We start from the raw sequence: 16,481 nt of genomic DNA on the forward strand, positions 1-16,481 counted from the left end.
CTTGGATGGTGTCTTGAGATTTATCTTAAATTTTTTCTATTTATGATAAATCTTAAGGTGCTTGAAAGGGAAGCTAAGTACCCTTTCGCGTCGTCGGTGCCGTCAACGTGCCGCGGACGGCTGCGCTTCGTAACCGCGTTTTCGCGTTATAGCATTCTCGCGTTATCGCGTTTTCGCGTTTTCAAAAATCCCAATTTCGTTTTTGTCAACGAGTCTCTCCTTCCGACGCCAACTAACTGGGATGTTTCATCGAGTCGTTGCTTTGCGACGTACTCGCGCCTTGTGCATCGTGGCACTTGGTGATGCCGGCCGCGCAGAACGTAGGTCCAGTACAAAATGTACATGGGCGCGCGGGTTCGATGCTTCGCGCTCGATCGGCTTAGTGATGAACACGCTCTGCTTCGTGCATTTGATTTGGCCCGAATCGGTTAGAACTCGATCGATTGTTCGAAATGGTCGTCAATGGGTCCCTTCTCTTTCCTCGTCTACCCTACAGCCACACGCCTAGCGTGTGTTAACCCTGTCGAGGAGTCGAGTGGATTCCCCTAGGCACGATTTTCGCTCGGTAAAAGGGGTTGCCTCCCCATTTTCTAAATTGCTGAATGTTAGCTTTTAAAAAATGTGGGTATCCTCTTCTTTTACCGTCTATCAGCCTTGTGTACTGCGCTAGTGATATAGCATCCGTGCGGGTCACTTGAAATCGTGCTTAGCGGGTTCAGGTTCGATACGAGATAGGATAATTATGCGCGAAAAAGAGCTGGTGAACTTTATTTTCCTCTATTCCGTCAATCGTTTCGTCTTCTTTCCGGTTCGGGCCTAATCTTTGCTCGTTGTATCGTTGCATTCCCGATCTGTTGGCTCGAAATTGATTCTCGCGAAATGAAATGGGATTTTCGCTCGTACCGAAACCGGGAGTGTCGGACAAAGTATATATATATTAAATATATACATCGCGCGACAAAATTTTTAATCGTACCGAATTAGTGCGGGAGTGCCGTTTAGTATCGCGCGTAAAATAACGAAAATAGCGATATAAAAATATCGCTCGTGAGTGCGGGAGTGCCGTTGAAAGTATCGCGCGTCAACAACATGAGAGGAGGAGGAGGCCTGGAAGAGGCATCTTGCATCGGCGGAGCAACCTGATGGTGAATATTTATTATTTGTATATCAGTTGTTATAAATCGTACGCATAATAATTCGATCTTATTATTTAAATGAATTAAAGAGAAAATTAGAGAGAAAGATTTTTATAAAAGTTATATAAAACTTTTTAAAAAACTTTCTTAAAAACAGTTTTAAAATTTATAAAAATTTTTCACTCGTGTTTATCTCTGCTTATTATTTTACACATCGGATATAAAATTCCGCGCGATAAAAATTTTTGAAATATTGATTGCATTTTGTGAACATTAATATAAATGAATTTTATATTTGTATGTTACAGACAACTAGCTTCGATAACAACAACTCCGCTGTTGCGCATCAGTGCCGGTGAGTGAGAAAAACTTTTATTTAACTTTAAGGTAACGGATTTGTAGAGATTGTAGATGTAGATTGTAGATTGTAGATTGTAGATTGTAGATTGTAGATTGTGAATTGTAGAGTAAGTCCGTTGCCTTAAAATGGATGAGCTAGGATAGATTAAATTAAATAACATTTAATAAATTCTTTCGAAATGCTTTGCATCTATTGCGAAAATATATTGAAGTATTAATTTAAAGAAGAGACTCAAGAAAAGAAAATTTTTTTTTGTAAAGACTTGACCAGTTTATTAAATCAAGAGCACGCATTAATCATTTTAACAATTTTATCAGTATTTGATACTACTTTATTCTTATAACGCGCACTTATTTTACTCTAATTTCTTATATCATAGCTCATCCATTGTAGAATTTGTTTGTAGATATTGTTTTTAAATTTTACTTTAACTTAAAATAAAGCCAAACGATTATTAATTAAATAATTTGTAATATCATAAAAGTTATACACATACATGAAGTTTATATTTTATTAGAAAATATAGTATATAGAAATTTGTAGTAATTTGGCTTTATTTGAGTTAAAATAAAGTTATATTCAAATATTTAAGAAACGATCGTAAAATCGAGCGATCGTTACGATGAGCGTGAAATATTTACGCTCATTTGCCGGTAATTAATCGGCAAAAGAAGGAGTCTTTATCTCCTTTTTCGATCTCTGATTAGAGATCGAGCGAGAAAGTGGCCAGAATCTACGAAAAGTAAGTTCAATTGGCCTGAAGAAAAGCTTTACGTACAATAGTACGTAATGTCGGACATTTATTCACGCGGTTAGGGCATGCGGTTAGAAAATGTAATTAGGACACGTAATTAAAATATACGTGATTAGAGATAGGCTTTCCTCGAATAATTTCACTTAATCGAGAAATAGGATCGTTAGGGCTATTAGATGATCATTAGGTTTATTTCCTTTCAAATTCCTTTCTATTATGTCATGCTATTATGTCATCATTAGGTATTCCTTTCTATTATGTCATGCTATTAGGTCATCATTAGGTTTTTTTCCTTTCAATTTTCCTTTCAAAAAGTAAAGGATTGTTAGTGCTATTATATGATTAATTTAGCTGGTTTTATATTATGTATCTTTTAAGGAATCAGGAAATGTAGGTTTAAATAATATTAGGGAAAACAAATTAATAAATATTTCAATAATTATATTATTAACATTAAGAATTTTTAAGGGCTCAATATTTTTTGAGTGTTCTTTTATAGGTATTTTATTTATATAAGGATGAAAATTAAATCGTTAACACTCAATAATTTGTATAGTAATGCGAATTTTTTTGCGAAATTTTATGTACTTATGTAATACGAAATTTATGTACTTTTATGTAATACGAAATTTTATATGAAAAATTTAAAATATAAATTTGCATATTAAGTTATTTTTTAGTAATATGAATAATAAATTTCGTATATTTATGAATTTATAAGTTATTTTTAAATATAGAAATTGAAAGATTTAAAATGGAATTAAGAATTATATTAAAGAATAGATATTAAAGAATGAATAGAATTTATATGAAAAGATTTATTATTAAAATTTCAAAAAAAATTTTAATTTAAATAATATTTTTAAATAATAACTTTTCGAAAATTTATATATTCATTTATTTATATATTTATGGTTTTAATTTAAATAATAATTTTTACAAAATTTATATATTTATATACTTATATATACATTTAAGGTTTTAGTTTAAATAATAATTTTTATATAAAATTTATATGTTTATTTTCTTATATATAGATATTTGTGTATTTATGTATTTAAAATTTTAATTTAAATAATAATTTTTATAAAATTTATATATTTATATATATTTTGAGATATATATAATTTCATTAATTGTATTTCATTAATTTTATTTATATAAATTTATCTAAACAGCTTATATTATTAAAGTTTAATATCGAAGATATTAAGAAAATTATTTTTTTCAGATATTTGTGAATATATATTGAATGTATATAATATTGAATATAGTGAATATTATGAACATATAATAGGATAGTAGTTTGTTAGGGCTACTCCATATAATGCTCCTTATGCACATGGTTCCGGGGACTTGCGCGTTGGAAGACTAAGGAAAGGCGCGTGGGGTTTTTAGTTGGTAGTCCCTGCCGTTAAAATGGCGGCGGGGAGAGCCCAACACTACCCCGACGGGACCGCTAAATAGGTCTCGACGGGGTGTGCATAAGGTGCATTTTCCCCACGTAAAAAAAAAAAAAAAAAAAAAATTGTTAAATTATGTTGTATTACATTTCAAATTATATTATTTTAATAATGAATAAAATTATATTATATTTTAATAATGATATTCAACAATGAATAACATAATATTCGACATAAACAATACCGTGCTAATGATTTTGTTTTACGGTCTTGTTATGCAAATTTAAATTTATATACTACATTGCAAAATAAATGCTGCAATTGTATATATTATATTATATATAAAATTATATATAATATAACCCTCCCATGGGGTACACCTTGTCGCGGTGGGAGGGCTTAGTACTTGGATGGTGTCTTGAGATTTATCTTAAATTTTTCTATTTATGATAAATCTTAAGGTGCTTGAAAGGGAAGCTAAGTACCCTTTCGCGTCGTCGGTGCCGTCAACGTGCCGCGGACGGCAAGCCTTACGTACAATAGTACGTAATGTTGGACATTTATTCACGAGATTAGGGCACGCGGTTAGAGAATGTAATTAGGGCACGTAATTTAAAATATACGTGATTAGAGATAGGCTCGAATAATTTCACTTAATCGAGAAATAGGATTGTTAGGGCTATCAGGTGATTATTAAGATTTTTTAATTTTCCTTTCAAGAAGTAGAGGATTGTTAGGATTATTATTTGATTAATTTAGATGATTAATATATTATGTATCTTTTAAAGAATCAGGAAATGTAGGTTTAAATAATATTAACAGATTAATAAATATTTCAATAATTATAATTAATAAAAAAGTATAAGACTCGAAATAGAAAATTAAACAAATCAGTTTTAATGGCAATACGAGTCAAGTGTCGATCTTATAACACAATTATTTATTATACAATCAAATAGGAATGGAACAAATTATAAAGAAAAGTTAGCGAACGTTTCGATCCATTTTTGGGCCATTTTCAGCGAAAATGTGATGATGTGATAAAAAATAACAAAAGGTTTTATTTCGGAGTCAATTATAAAGTGTGCCGTCTAAAGTAATAATAAATGCCTCGGTATCTCATTATTTTGACGATGCTTGTATTAAAATCAGTCAAATTTGTCAAAGAAAAAATTATTTAAAATTAAAAAACGAAAAGTGAAATAAATTAAATAAATAATGTAAACTAAAAATAAATAAAAAAATAAAATAATGTAAAAAAAGGATTGTTAGGGCTATTAGGTGATCATTAAAATTTTTTTAGGAAGGACAAGTATGACAAGTGATAATTTTTTATGTTAACACAAAGGAATACAATAAACCATAATAATCCAAGAAAACTCAAAGAATAGAATATATTGAATACAAATGATTGGATAGTGATTGGAAATGATTAAAAACTAAAATGCAGTGTGCATACAACCTATTTATTAATAATAATACTATTTTGTAAGTATATTAAATTTTATAATTTAGTACATTGTATTATAATAAAGTATTAAGCATAAAAATATGCTGGTATGAAAATTATAATAAAAATATATAAATAATGTTGACTATATTAGAATGGAACATATGAATTCTTTATATATTATATAATGAAAGAGACATTTAAAATATTTTGCAACATCTATATTTTTCGAATCCTAATTATAGAAACTTCAGAAGAAGTGATCAATTTAACAAATGTTATACATGTATTAATAATTAAATTTTTAAATAATTAAAAAAATGATTGATTATAGAAATACAGTTAAAAATGTTTTTATCTCACAGCAGGCATTTTGTGTTTTGTAAATAAAAATATATAAATATGACAAGAAACATATAGAGAAATATTTATTTCATCTTTACATTAACATTACATTAATATTATTGGAAGATTTCAGATCTTTCGCGATTGAATAATTTATTTACTACTAATTTATATACATAAGCAATATCTTGCTATACAGCATTAGCGCTACCGGCAGTTCATGCACATAGCACAGAACAAAATCAGAAATTGTGCGCATTATATGTTATCCTTTGAGAACATTCATGGACATTGGCTTTGTAGTTCATGTCCATGTTTTTAATATCCACAGAAGGAGTATCAGGGATCATCTAAAAGCGGTACCATGATACATCTCACAGTCTTTTCTCTGTAGGTAACTAAATCTTTGCAAAATGTTTTAAATGTAACAATAATAAAGCAATAGCTGGATAAAATAAAATATTCACCAATATAAGTATTATTTTTATAAATATTACATAAAATAGATGGAGGCAAAATGAAACATATGATTTTTAAAACGCGTATAAAACAATATATTAGATTACAGTGACAATTCCAGATATCGATGCAATTTTTCGTTAAATAAAAAAAAACTTTTATTAAACTTTTAATTTAATAATTAATAATCATTTAAAAGTTTGTTTAGAATCAAATATAAAAAAAATTATTTTATAAATGAGAAAATATTATTTAATTTAGAAAAGAATTTCATATATAAAGTAATGTCTTTTGTAACATAAGTTAGTCATTGTCTAAAAAAAATTAAATAATGAAGTTTAAATCATTTAGAGATTTAAAATAATATGATTAATAACATTTATAAAAAAATTATTGTAATTAATATTTATTATTTTATTTATTGCACATATTTATGTAATTAATATTTAATATTATATTTATTGTATATCTGTTCTTTCGGGCCATAAATCACATTATATATATCATTTTATATATATAACACATTATATATATCATTTTTAAAATCAAGAAAAATATTTAAAAAATTTTATTTTTATTTTTCTGTTATGAACTTATTTTTTCTCCTATATAACTTAAAATGTAAAAAAATATTATAATGAAATATATAAAAAGTTAGAGAATAATGAGAGAACGCAAAACAAATAAACAATTTAATAGATTTTTTTATATATTCTTAATAAATACATCTTAGAATCTTAGAATATCGGTGATATAATATAAAATAAATATATTACTTTTATAACTTTAAAAAGAGCATCTGATTCATTTTTAAATTCTTGTAAATTATTATACAGATTTCTTTACGAAGAAGGAATTTTTTGGCTGAAAAATTATATGTGTGTGTGTTCTTATTTATAAATAAAATATATTTTTTTCATATTTTTCAACAATTCAGGGGACAACATTATTTCAATATTACAGCTATTATCATCTACATATTTATATAATATTATATATATAATATTATATAATATTATATATATATCTACATATTTATATAATATTATGTAAAAGACTACCTCTCCAAAACATGGGATTCTTATTGAAATTAGTTAGATGGAATATATATATTGTGTCTGATGTTGGCATGTTTAGTACACCTATACGTTTACAGTTGAGTTGAAAAATGTGCGTTTACATGAGTTGAAAATTATACACATAAGTACGCGTTGAAAGTTTGATGGTTTGTGAAATTGTATAAAGAATCCCGATTTTGGTTGCATTGCAAAAGCAATCGTCAATGTCACTCTGTCACTATTAATAGTATAGTTGATAATTTGTTATAAAATACGTTGCACGCATTAAATATTAGTAAATTTTAATAAAGGAAAAACATCAAATAAAATCCCATGTCTCAAAATATCTTTAACATAATTCTTAAAATATTTATAAAAAGATGTCACACAAAAAGACACTAAATTCTTATTGATTTATATTGAAACGTTCCAGTCTCTGTGAAATGTATGAAGAACAAACAACTCTAACTAAGATATGTCTCTAAAAATTAAGATTTACTTATTTACTTAATCCTAGCGGCAGACGAAGACTATAAAATTTCATTTTTTTGTTATTATAATTTCTAAAGATTTGTTTATAAATCTATTAATAAATTTAATTAGTTAAAATTTATTTATATAGAAAATCTAATATATAAAAGATTTATATTTATAACATTAAATATATTTTTTATTTGGAATTATAAATGTAAAGAATGTTTTTAATGACGCTGATTAATTAATTGATTGGTTTTTAATCCTGCTAGGATTAAAGACTTGCTATTAAGGAAAAAAGAACACGATTTAGGATACAATCATTTATCCTTCATTTATATCGTTTATACTCTTGCAAAATAAGTTTAAATAATAATGTTGAATGAATATAAATTGAGCTAGAGAACAGTGTAAATAATATTCAAATATCTTTTTTCATTTAAAAATCTTAATCTGTATTTCCTAAAAGCATATCGAAATTATCGATATGCGTATGCTCGTAGTGGATTTTGTATCTGGCAAGATGTATTCTTTAAGATACTGTAAAACGGTGGTTCCGCCAAAGACGACCAAGCCTTCATCATACAAGCACAATCCATGGCAAGGACGGATGCTGTAATAGAGTTTGTAGTCGTAAACCTTGAACTTATTGCAGTAATCCAGTGTAGTTTCAGTAATCTTAAAATTTCACGAAGTAATATTACAATTAATGAACTTTTTTGCACAAAATATATCTTCAATTTTTAAGTATTTATTCAAATATACATTGTGTATATATGACAAATATTTATGTATTAAAGAGTTAATTAAGAGTTTAACATTTCTTTCTTCTTAGTAATAAATATTTAAAATACAATGGATATTCTTGTGCGACTCGAGATATGAACTATACTTGATATTGCGAAAATGTGGTTAAACGCAATTTACGGTACTTGCCTAGTAGTCGCAACTGGTATTGAATTATGTCTATTATTTCACGTACCTGGCTGGCCGTCAGAATCCGTATGTCATAATGGCTTACTGCTTGGACACCCATGATTCATTCTATATTCCACATAAAGCATTCCACTGTTATGCCAATAATAAAGAGCTAGCACGACCAATGCATGCCACCATTGATGTGACGAACCAACATAGTCTACCCAACCTATGATAAAGGCATATTATTTATTTTGACATATGACAATGTACAGTTATCTTATTATTTAGTGAATTATATCGTAAGAATGCTATTACGATAATCGATAAGGTAATCATTAATAATTACCTGGACAAAAACGTTCGGGTATTTTGAACATGTAGAACGCGAACGCTATTGCATTAATAATGTACATTCCTATCACTCTCGGGATGAGCAAGTTAACGATCGGATTATCAAAGCCGCCCATCGCGATGGTCCAATGCAGCGTTGGCAACACTCCATATATTGCCCAGCACACAAATACAGCTAGCTTAATGTTACCGTTGATGTTTAGACTTGGTATTTGCAGTATCATTGCGAAAATGAAGATCGCGAGAACAGTTATCAGGTAGAACCATTGTAATTCCTATAAAAAATTCATTGATTCGAAATCAGCTTAATTTATCGATCGCGTTAACATAATATGGAATTATAGAAATATTTTAAATATTTTTTTAAATATTCAAATACAAATGATATATAATATATATATATATTATTTAATATAATGTATTATATATATATATATATATTTATTATTTAATATAATGTATTATATATATATATATATATATATATATATATATATATATTTATAATAAATTTTTTTAAATACCTAAAATTTTGCATGAGATTGTTGATATAATTATTAGATAAAAATTATATGCACGCTTTACCTTGTGACACCAAAAGGCATAATAGACACCAGACAAATAGATCGACAGCATGCTCAGAGCAATACCGAACAAATCGAAGGATAGGAAGCACCAATAGTCCTTTTCGCTTCGACACGAAAACGTGTGATATACGGATGAAAGGATCATACATATCTAAAGGCAATTTTATTTATTCATTTTGCTATATACGTTTTACAACGAAAATATTTTTTTTTACATTCTATAGATTTTCTTACCTGAAAACAAAGAAGGAGCAGGGACACGATTAATTTGTCGCTGAACGGCGCGTGAATATTCAAAAGACAGAGATCATATAGGGTCAGACCGAAGAAGAGCATCCAACCAAAGATGTGACTCCATATATTCACGGTCTCGTTTGTCCACCAAAATATGCTACAAAACGCAATGTTTCCGTGAAAAAGCGCATGCTGTTGTCCGCATCGAAATATGTATGTATGTATGTCCATTATCTTCGAAGCCCGTTTATTACACATTTATGAGTTAAGGAACATTAAACTCAACCTTTCGACGCATAGTTTGGTGGTCAAGCAGCCTCGATAACCACGCAGAATGTAAGGATTATATTGAAGAAATTTGGGTGCCTTTTCAAACGGGAGCAATCGTCTCATATCTTCTTCCTCTTCCGGTACAACTTTTTTCTTGGCTGTTGATTTGTCGCATACCTATTCGAAAACGGAAAATTTAAACATACGTGTATATATATATATATATATATATTCTTCAATATGTCCCAACATGAAATCAAAGGAAAATATCTAAAGTTTTAAACGTTTATTTTGTACGATGTTTTCCAAACTTTTATGTTGGAGTTTTATGTTGGACTTTTATGTTCAGATAGTAATGTGTGCGTTTAATATATATATATATATATATATATATATATACATATATATAATAATTTAATATAATATATTATAGTATATATTAAAAGACTTAATAAATTTTTTTAAAAGCTTTAAAATTGCTATTAGAAAGTAAAATCTTGAATGAATATATTTTCAGTATATACATATTAATGATTAGATTGAATATAATGATTATATATATATATATATATATATATATATATATAATGTGTATTTATTATGTATGTACTTTTTATTTTAGTTAGGAATCTTTATCTCTAATACAGTATAACAAGGAGAACATCAGACAGTGGAATCACCGATTTCGCTGAACTTAATATATATTATAGTTCCATCCTCCCACTAATTCGTCGTAAAGTAACACAATGTAAGAGAAAAACGCGAATATTTGAGAGGTTTAAAAATTTACGTACTTGTTATCTATCGAACAGTAAGGCGCCTGATGGGTACGCTGCGTGTCTCGTTTAAATTTTAAATCTTACTTTTGAATTTTTTTTTATCTACATTGAAGCGAATTACTATATATTTTTATTATTTTAACAAATTAATTTAATTATAAAATGATTACATTTAAAACTCATTGATTTTATTTGCTATGCAATGAGAAGTAATAATTATGAATAATAATCATTGTTAATCAGTAAGTCATTGTTTTTTATACAATAAACATTATTTAATTAAAATTTATTTGCTATGCAAAAAAATTTTTAATTATTTTTTTATTTTCGCCACGATTTTTGTTCTTGTATTATTAAATATATATTAATAAATAGAAAGTTCCCTTCGTAATAAAGGTATCTTATTATGTGCTTCTTAGTAAGGATATCTGTGAGTAAGGATATCTATGTTATTGTGTGATGTTCACTAATCTATCTAACTTGATCTAATCAAAAGATGTTTTTTTTTGTGACTGGGGTCCTTGCAACGGTTTTTAGACGTTGAGTTCATTCGAATTGATCAAGAGCTAGTTCGGAACATCGTATGCAAAAAAAAGATTTAAAAAAATGCAAGAACCAAGTACCAATGAAAACGTAGAATCATCAAACCCCGAATCGTCGAGCCTCCGGAAGAATGATGATATAGAAAATTCATTAACTAATACTTTAATATATTGCAAGAATTTGCTGGAAGCAAAAAATCTATTAACAGATACACCGTCAGTAATATTTGCGTATAAAACAATTACACATTACATTGAACAATAATGTATTGAACAGAATAAGAAATAATATTCTAGTTTCTTTTTTATCTTACGCGCACGTAATCGAATCGAGATTTCAATAATAAGTATGTATCTTATGTAAAGGAAAAGAACGCTTCGTAGCACTCATAATATTCTGAACAATACGAAGTACTTTCATTGCTTTCATTCGTTGCATTCCTCAACAATGTAAACTGTCTCACCAACAATGGATGTGATGTGATTTTACGATACAATAAGTTTCTTTTTTAATCTGACTTAATTATTTATAATTGTTGACTTATATAAATTCTTTCCATTTCTAAATTATTTTTTGCAATAATTAGATAATAATAGAATAGAGCTAAAATTCTCTATCTCTCTCTTGCTCCAATATATTATTCTAATAGAGAAATTAAAATAGTTGCATAAATTGCAAAGAGATATTCAATTATATGTATTTCAAAATATAAATCTTAATGTATAGAATTTCAATCTAATAATATCGAAAGTATCGAATTTGATTAAATAATAATTAACTTATCCAATATTAATTCGATTATTTATCTGTTTAATTTAGAATAGATCCTGTAATGATTAATATCATGTGAAAACACAAAATCATTCGAGTAAATTGAAGATGTCTCGAGAAAGCGAGTTAACGATCCCAGTAATTCGCAAAGAATTGTAGACGAGGATGTAGATAAAGAACGTTTTAGTTATACTACATCTTTCGAAGATACAAATGCGGTAAGTAGGCCACAACGGGACCTGCCTTTCATCCGTGTGTGTCAAGTTTACGTCTGCTTTCCTCTCGCGGCCGCATAAGTTCATAACTAGCGAAATCGATTCTCGTCGTTGCATTGGCAATATCCATTGCGATTAGAACGTTATCGTTATGCGGCTAAAATAGAATAATGATCGAATATTCAGATTTTGCGGAATATAATTTTAAAGGACAATATGCTTTTTTCATGTAGATACTCACTGATAGATACTCACTGAATAATTAACGGTCAATTGTCTTTATCTATCGTGACTTATAATCTAGTAATCTAGCACATGTTAATGCATTTCTACTATAAACCACAAATAATTAATGTTTTATTTATTTGCAAAATAAAAATTATTTATTATTTATTATTTAAATTAATTGTTATTTAAAATGTCGAGTTTTCCCAATAATGAGGATAAAAATTCTGTCGATTTTTTTTTGAATACACAGGAAAAAAAGAAATAATTATACACAGGAAAAGAAGAAATAATTATATAGTCGTCCAATTTAGAAAATGGTCTTCAATTTACAAAACGGAAACGAATGACACTAACAAGAAATAGAGCATATTAACTATCCTCTTTACATTTGAAGTTCTAGTTTCTAGAAACAACTTATCGATTGCTCGCAATTTTCTGCAAAGTATTACTAGTAATGTCCTTCATTTACAGTAGCATACGAAATTCGCGTGACGTATATCGCTGCATAATCGCATGACATTTATTCACCTTTGCTTTAATTCCTTTTTATACTGTTTCTCAAATTTATTCTTTTTTCCTCAATTATTTTTAATTTATTTTGAATTTAATGAAAGTCTTGTGCAATGCAATGCATATAGGACATTGACTGACCTTGTTGACGAGTGGCTTGCTTGCTTCTTGAACCAATTCTGTCGCAGATTGCTTTTCATGACTATTATTGTTGTGCAGTTGACCATTATTAGACTCTTTTTCACAGTGGTCGCTAACCTCCTCTACGCCTGCAAGTAGTTTCATCGTTCAAACAGCGTGGACCTTTTATGTAACACCCGCTTCCTGTGAAAGAGAGATATAATAATGATAGAGAAAGATTAAAGATGACTGTTTGTCACAATAGCATTCGTGATAATACAACTATCAAAGATTGAGACTCGTCCAAACATATAATCTTCATTTGAAACATGATGTAGAATTAAAGACACGCTAGAATTTAAACAATTATACTTACGAGAGACTGAGATTAAACGTATGTAAAATATCTCGAAAAGATGTGTATATGCATTTGTATTTTAAATTTAAGAGAATTTTGGAACTTGATTTTGGAACTGAATTTAATAGCAAGTCTCTAAAGATATTATTATTGTTCTATAATCAATATCTATATTTAGAGAAATGTAATAAATAATCTAATAATTTAATAATTTCTAACAATTATTCAAGCAAAATTCAAAGTTGTCTGTTATGTATGTATGTCCTTGGTTTTACTACATTATTTTATTATATTTTTTAAATTTTATTATATTTTTTATTATATTTTTTATTATACATATATTATGAAACTTTGAAAGATTCGGATTTGCAAGATTTATTTTTTCACGTAACGTTGGTGCGCTTTCTCAAAAGAAGATTGCCCCACGCAAATAGAAGGTAAGCAAGAACCATTACAAACGCTTTCTTACGCGATGCGGTCTAAATGGAAACAAATTTCCTTGCGCCTGAATAAAAAATCGGTACATCGTCGAGAGAGATTTCTCGCAAAGAGAAAAAATATAATACTGCGTAAGAAGAAAATTAAAAAGCGCGCAAGTAACTTTCAAGCGCTTGCCTGTAATCGAAAGATTAGAAATCTTGCGGTTATGCTGAAAGAATAGTAGGCTGAAATTTTATATATGAATTTCTAATCGTTAATTAACCCAAACGGAAATAAGATGGAAATATGTGCAAGTGTCAACATACAACACCGCGCGGATAGTGTCAAAAGCGAGCAAAAAAGCGTGCTCCGAGATTCGCGTTGTCCTAGTTGTCTTTTTATCTGGACTCCATGTGAGATGAAAGAAGGAGATACTTGTTCACTCTCTCTACGTCACGCGATGTCTGATCTATGAGAAAGTTGAAGGCACTCTTTGGAGTCCGTTGAGATTGTACGTCTGCACCCGGTGAAAAGCACTATCGTACAAATTATATTTTCACCATTATACGAGCAGGAAGTATAGCATGTCTACGTAACAATTCATATAATTCTAAAGTTTCGAGTTTTCCTACATAATACACGATTTCGCATTTATTTATTTGTGTTTTGCGATAATAATAATGATGCAAAAGTGAATGTTAGATCAATGCAAAAATAATGATACATAATGTCCATAAATAAAATATGTATCACATATTTACACAAAAATTATATATGCTATTAATTTAATATATTAAATTTTTACAATTTTAATCTATTTTAATATTTATACGATCTGTTTAAAAAAATCAATGTCTAAGAAATTTACGCATTAACTAAATATATTTACATCTCTTCGTAAATAAATAAATATGAATATGAAACACAATCTTAATAAATCTTCGTTTTTCATCAAGATTTCCATAAAACCTATGTATAAAATTGCAGATCATTGCTAATATTGAAAGCTGCATTTTAGCACATAAACTTTACACATATGCATATATATTTATTACTTAATGAGTAATTAATGAGTAATTAATTATGCTGTACAATGGAATTGTATAGTGCACTTATTATTTTGTGAACAATCAAGAAGAAACAAATAATATCGTTTAATAACATGATTCTATAATCTGTAAAATAGATAAAGATGCGTGTCATTAAATTTGATTGATTTATATAGCGTTCTACATATGTATGTTTATTAATTAAATTAAAATTATTCTCTTCTTAGTGCTATTGTACGCAACAAATTTTTCAATTTAACAATTGACAATAAATTGAATAATCGTGAAAAGATAACACATGTAATTACTTCTCTATTATGTGTGTATCATTATGATATTCATGATTGGTCAAGTTAAACGATCTATAAGCGCAGAGTTATTTAATCATCGATCTTACGTTATCACTTCCTCACTTGTATGAGGACAAAGTCCTACTACTATAAAGCACTGTTTCGAACAAGATGACATTGAATTCATCGAGCGAGATGTGCATTCGGTGCCAACATCGATGCAGCGTTTGTTTGCCACTGTATCAATTATTCAGATATTCAGACATATATACACATTCCAACTTCGCTTTAATTCAATGTAAGTTTAAACATAATACGAGACTTATGAAAAGACGAGATTTTCTCATTGTCAATACAAATCGATTTGCATGCGCATGCAATATCCAAAAAAAAAATTTAATTAATTTATCATTAATTGATATTTTTTGCAATTAGTCTATTGCAAGTCTATTATTGAAATATTTTCAATAACTATTTTCGTATATTTTCTATAAAAGATGATTGCAATACTTCGCTGTACATTGAGTTTTACGCTTATTTTTGTTATAAATTTCTCCTTTATAAACAATAATCTTTACTTTTTTAATATTACAAAAAAAAATATCTTTTAAAATCTGCTTAATTTGATTGTCAAATAAAGATAATTAATACCTTGAATATTTATAAATAAAAAATTATTTCCCATAATGATCGATTAATTTTATCGAAATAATTTTTAAATTGATTTACCCGCATCAATTAACGAGCACGCTTAACGAGCACGTACCCTGAAGAACGATAATTGACAGTTTTGCAGATAGTTAAAGAAGCGGAGAGTCACATCGAAGTCTCGTGGTTGGCCTATGTCCTATCGGCACATTGGCAAATTCCTCGCATGTGCGAATCTGCACCACGCATTGAATCGCAACACGATCGACCGCACTGAGCGCGGCGAGAACACTGGTAGTGAACGGCGGTGACGACGGCGGCGGCGACGGTGGCGGCGGTGGCGACGACGGCGACGAGCACGACGTCAGCCAGGGTCGCTCTCGATGCGTGCCGTGTGAGGAACACACGCTCAGGAACCGCTCGAGTCCCTCTCGCGTGTTCCAGATATAAAGGGGAACACATGAATACTTTCACTGTTGCTCGGACAGCGAGTGTCCACTCATTCTCCGAGGTTCGGGATCGGCTGATCACCGAAAGTTTTTGCGTTATCTTTCAATATCGTAACATTCTCGCAATATGAAATACATACATATGTAAATATGGTACATGATTATATAAGATCAATTTACAAAGATTTAGTTTTTATCATTAGTATGCGTATACTGCTTTTTATGTATTTATAGAGTTTATCTCGCTTTTTCTTGAAGATTTCTTTCTCGTTTATTATTTTATACCTTTATTTTCAAT

At 28.7% G+C, this 16,481-nt stretch overlaps 1 protein-coding gene across 3 annotated transcripts; it reads right to left on the minus strand.

The window, feature by feature from the left end:
* Positions 1-7,651: 7,651 nt before the first annotated feature.
* Positions 7,652-16,249, minus strand: LOC105248498 (progestin and adipoQ receptor family member 3). Of its 3 annotated transcripts, none has more exons than XM_011253316.3 (8): positions 15,853-16,249; positions 12,991-13,173; positions 9,820-9,980; positions 9,534-9,690; positions 9,298-9,450; positions 8,708-8,987; positions 8,423-8,587; positions 7,652-8,118 (listed from the first exon to the last, which is right to left on the minus strand). In XM_011253316.3, exons 2-7 carry the CDS (start codon positions 13,132-13,134, stop codon positions 8,448-8,450), a joined length of 1,035 nt encoding a protein of 344 aa, XP_011251618.1. In that variant the 5' UTR covers positions 13,135-13,173; positions 15,853-16,249; the 3' UTR covers positions 7,652-8,118; positions 8,423-8,447. The 3 variants fall into 3 exon arrangements, with proteins under 3 accessions (XP_011251618.1, XP_011251616.1, XP_011251617.1); XM_011253314.3 differs by having other exon boundaries at positions 15,816-16,248; XM_011253315.3 differs by having other exon boundaries at positions 7,653-8,053; positions 15,816-16,248.
* Positions 16,250-16,481: the final 232 nt, after the last annotated feature.

This window comes from Camponotus floridanus, unplaced genomic scaffold, assembly GCF_003227725.1.
Source record: "Camponotus floridanus strain SB8 unplaced genomic scaffold, Cflo_v7.5 scaffold98, whole genome shotgun sequence".
Classification (NCBI taxonomy): Eukaryota; Metazoa; Arthropoda; class Insecta; order Hymenoptera; family Formicidae; genus Camponotus; species Camponotus floridanus.